This window comes from Desmodus rotundus, chromosome X (assembly GCF_022682495.2).
Source record: "Desmodus rotundus isolate HL8 chromosome X, HLdesRot8A.1, whole genome shotgun sequence".
Lineage (NCBI taxonomy): Eukaryota > Metazoa > Chordata > Mammalia > Chiroptera > Phyllostomidae > Desmodus > Desmodus rotundus.
The window spans coordinates 63,132,365-63,136,750 of record NC_071400.1 but is presented as its reverse complement, the minus strand read 5'-3'; the positions used below and the strand labels follow the sequence as shown (position 1 = coordinate 63,136,750).

Below are 4,386 nucleotides of genomic sequence, written 5' to 3'. Positions count from 1 at the left end.
CTGAGAGGAGAAAGCCCACATTAATAGGAAGGACATGGCAGTGTGGAGCCCCAACCCGTCCCTGGTCTGCTGTCCTCACTACCACACCCTCTTCCAGCATAGACTGGATCCTAACCTTTTTCCGAGGCAAGTGTTGGGGAATCTCAGCCAGGGGCCTTTTTGGCAGGGGCTGCTCTAGCCCTGCATCTCCATGGTGCCTCCAAGTCTGGGCTGTGGTTCCAGCATTTCTGGGTGCTGGCTGTCTATTTGATGGAGTGAAACACCCAATGTCTGTGGGACTGGGGTGGCCTTTCAGTGTGGGAGGGTGCTTTTGCCATGTGTCCACTTAGGCCACAGAGTCCCTCACTTACCTCAGGCTTCTCCCGGTGTGTGTTTACAGCCTCCACGTTCAGGTAGATGGACTCCACTTTGCAGCCTCAAAAAGAAGGAGCCATCCATCCATAAACCCCCAAGGAAAACACAGGTCTTCCCTGAGGTGTCATCCCACACCACTTCCATCACCACCCACAGCCCCAGCTCCATGCTGTGTGCAGTTGTGACTTCCCTGTGGGGAGGGGAATTTGGACCAGCTCTGTGATGTGTGGCGACAACACCAGGCCTAAGAGGTAGCCAATGGGACATCCTCCCAGCTCTTCACCTAATAGTCTCAGCATTCTCTGAGCCTCCATTGCTCAATTGTCAATGGGAAGATGAAAAGATCATCTCTGGGGCCTCCCGCAACTCTCGTGGTTTGTGAGACAGCAATCTAGTGTATATAATGATGGAGCTCTGTGGATCCTCCAAGGTGAGTCAGGTGGTGTAGTAGCAGAAGAGTCCTGGGGCCACTGCCTTGGGACCATCAGTCCCAGGTAAAGTTTATTTAGAGGACAATGGTTATGGCAACATCCAAGGAGTGGAATGTCACAAGGGAGTTTTGGGGAGCCTGAAGAAAGAAGAAGGTGGTATCTTTGGGGCCTGGGGCTGGCAGAGGAGGCCCAATGCCTGTGGAAACCCCCTCTGTATAACTCCATCTCTGGATTGCACTCTGCTCTGGGCTTCAGTACACCAGCTGCCCTGTACACAGTCCAGAAGAGATTTGAGATGGTCCCTTCCCTGCCCATGAACAATTAACAGCTAACTAATGCCACAGGAGAGAGTCTAAAGTGCCCAGGCTAGCCTTTGAGCCCAATCTTAAATCTGGTCTCAACATATACTTGTTCCTCTGGTCCCATTTGGGGATACCCCACCCCAGCTACAGCTTGGTGCTCTATGCTTAGTGCTCTTGTAGAGACAGGGGAAGGTGGGGCTAGAGGCCATCCCAGTTCTTTCTCATTCTCATCTTGCCACCACCAGTCCTACCTCCACTACCAGCCAACTACCCACCCAAGAAATCTCCACCATGACTCTACTGAGCAAACGGTATGCACTGGAGGCATACTTATGGCCTGTAAGTGCCTTTTCCCAGATGAAGGTGGAGGTTCTTACCATAAGCCACAGGTGTGAGTTTGAGCACTGTGTGCAAAGGGCACTTGAGATATGGCAGCTCATCTGGAAAGGAGGAGAAGGCGGCTATCAGGGACAGGGTACCAGGGAGGTCACCAAGTCCCCAGGCCTGCAGGTTTTCAGCACTCTCCCCTGTCCACACCCCTTCCCCGGGGCCCACTGCCCAGCACCCTGCAGGGTGGTCAGGGAGGAAGAGAGCAGGGGGGAGGATGGAGGGCCCTGGGGAATGCAGCCAGACTGTGGGTCCCCCAGGATGGTCAGGATGGTCACCTTGGAGGTGGCTTACCTCCTCCCCCACAGGGCAACCCTGACAGGCAGGCAGGCCTCTTACCTCCCCCCAGCCCCACCGCAGTCCTGGGCCTTCCACAGGCTCCCCGGCCACAGAGGCCCACATCGCCCCTCCCCAAGTGTTTCCTGAGAACCTACTGCACACCAGGCCCTTGGAGAAGGTGTGCGGGTACCTGGGCAGCTCCAGCGTCCTTCCCCACCCAGGCCTGTGCCCTCTGACTCCTCTCGCTCTTGTTGGCGGACAAACATTCCTCAATTCACTTGTTTCCAGTCATTGACTATTATGCATACACTTTTGCGACCATCCCCTTGCCGTTTCTTGTATGGGCCTACGTGTTGTTAGCAGACACCCCTGCAGGGCAGAGATGATCACGCCCATTCCACGGATGAGGAAAGCGAGGCTCTGAGAGTCAAGACACTCGCCCTGAGGCACACAGCTGTGGAGAGGCAGCACTGGGCCTGGCACCCAGGGCCCTCTGAGTTCAGCTGTGTGCTCTGCCCACTGCAGTCTGCTGCTGCTGCTGCCTCTGAGGGGCTCACGGTGTCTTGGGGGTGATGCCCCCACTTCTCAACACTCTCTGATGACACCCACCTGCCCACCCTCCCAAACTGCCCATACCACTCCCCATCTCCCTTCAGTGAGCCAGAGCCGCAAGGCTCATGGCTTCCCAGCTCTGAGGTTCCTCCTATACAGGTAAGGGCCCTGCCAGTGCCCACCCAGACCCCTGAGAAATGCATTTTGGTACTTTCCTGGGCATCCATCCTGCTCCTCCTCCTCGTCTTTGTCATCATCACTGTCAGGCCCTGGGCCTAGTACTTCAGTGAACTATCTCCTTCCAACCTCTCTGATACTCGATACTCTGTGGGAGTTACCATTCCTTGTGGAGCACAGGATGGGATAGACTCACAGTAGGGAACCCACTTGCCTGAGATCTCTGACCCCGCTCTGCCACTGCCACCCCAAGTGGCCTGGCCCTGCCTTTTCTCTCTGTGGCCCTTAGAGGTCCCACCTCTCACAGCATGGGATTGGACTAGGCTACTCTGAGGGGCCCCCAGCTCTGTGGTCCGGTGGGCCAGCCTTCTTAGTCATGTCATCTTTCCGGGCCTCAGTTTCCTCACCTGGGTAATAGGGGTAGGAGCATGCGCTCAGCCTGCCTGGCTCAGCTCCCAGGGAAGCTGTGAGCAACTGGTGTGGCCCGCGCATGAAAGCAAGTAGGAGGTGGGTAAAGTAGCCTGCAGTCAGGACGTGGGCTTGCTGCCGACACACTCTATGCGTATCTGGGGGTGGGGAACGCATCTAGAATTTATCTGGGATCAATGTCCCTGCCAGCCCTTCTGAGGCCCATTACCTAGGTAGGGCCAGGCACTTTACCTTTCAGAGCCTCCCTTTCCTCATCTGCACACTTGGGTTACAGCGTTTGCCTCAGTCTCAAAGACAGCACCAAGCAGTAGATATGTGGACAGTATCAGAGATCTGGTAATACAAGGACTCCTACCTCAACCCCCATCACCTTTTTCCAGTGAGGAGATTATGGACCTGTTAGAGGAAATGATTTGTCTAATGTCAAGTTCTCAAGATCCTTGGGTTCCAATTCTGGATGACTCCATATTACAGGTGTCCTTGATTTTGAAACTAACAATATAGAAATGATGCAAATCCTCAAATATTGCACACTTCAGATATGGCTTTGCTCTGTCATCACATACCCTCACAGTGTCCTGGAGATGCTAATACTGCAGCATCCACATCACAAGTGTAATCTCACACCTGAGGGTGGCACAACAGTCCCTTGCCAGGCCATCTTCCCTAGTTTATGATTCAGTATATGTAGTTAGTGTATAAATACTCTGTAAATCACAATGTTTAGATATTTTTTTAGAAAAGAAATAATCATTTAAATTTTTAAAAATGAAAACACTATCTTGAAATCACCTCTATAACAAATACACTAACCTATAATCAGAATCATGAGGCCAGAAAAGGTCCATTGCCACCTGATGACAGCATGCTTCAGAAAAATACTAGCTCAGCTTTTCCAGATTGAGGCAGACTGTAAAGGCTGGCTTTGAAGACATTAGCTCGGATTGGTAATAATACTAATAATAGCAGATAACACTTATGTAGCCTGTGCTATGTGTCATGAACTGTTCTAAGCTGTTTACAAATGTTGATTTATTTAAACTTCATCATTATTATCCCCATTTTACAGATGATGAAACTGAGGTCAGAGGTTAAAGTAACTTGCCAAAGCTAGTATGTGATAAAGCAAGAACTTGAACTCAAGCATCGTTGTCCTAGATACTGTGTTCTTAACTACTAAGATATAAACCACCACTTGCTAGTGTCAGGGTCTCAAATCACACCCAACTCCCCATGCCAGATACAGAGAGAACAGTGGTACCTGAGCTCTTATCCAGGAAGTAGGCTAGGAGGCACCGCATGACAGCCTGGTGACAGATCACCAGTACATTTTCCTGCCGTTCTAGCTCCATTATAACTGGCTCCAGACGCTGAACCAGATCCTCATAGGACTAAAAATAAGAAAAATACTTGAGTAAGAAAGGGACATGGGGCATATTTGCCCACAGGAGAAGAACTCTAGACTAGGAATCAGG

The 4,386-nt window shown here is 51.6% G+C and overlaps 1 protein-coding gene across 4 annotated transcripts in view; it reads right to left on the bottom strand.

Annotated features, from left to right (window-relative positions):
- The window catches only part of PFKFB1 (6-phosphofructo-2-kinase/fructose-2,6-biphosphatase 1), a 48,511-nt gene that overhangs the window by 1,923 nt on the left and 42,202 nt on the right, over positions 1-4,386 (bottom strand). For all 4 annotated transcript variants that reach the window (XM_045198642.2, XM_045198644.2, XM_024564363.3 and 1 more), the window contains 3 exons: positions 4,173-4,302; positions 1,465-1,527; positions 351-415 (listed from right to left, as the gene is read on the bottom strand). In XM_045198642.2, the coding sequence (XP_045054577.2) occupies positions 351-415; positions 1,465-1,527; positions 4,173-4,302 (258 nt within the window). The remainder of the gene's footprint in view (positions 1-350; positions 416-1,464; positions 1,528-4,172; positions 4,303-4,386) is intronic.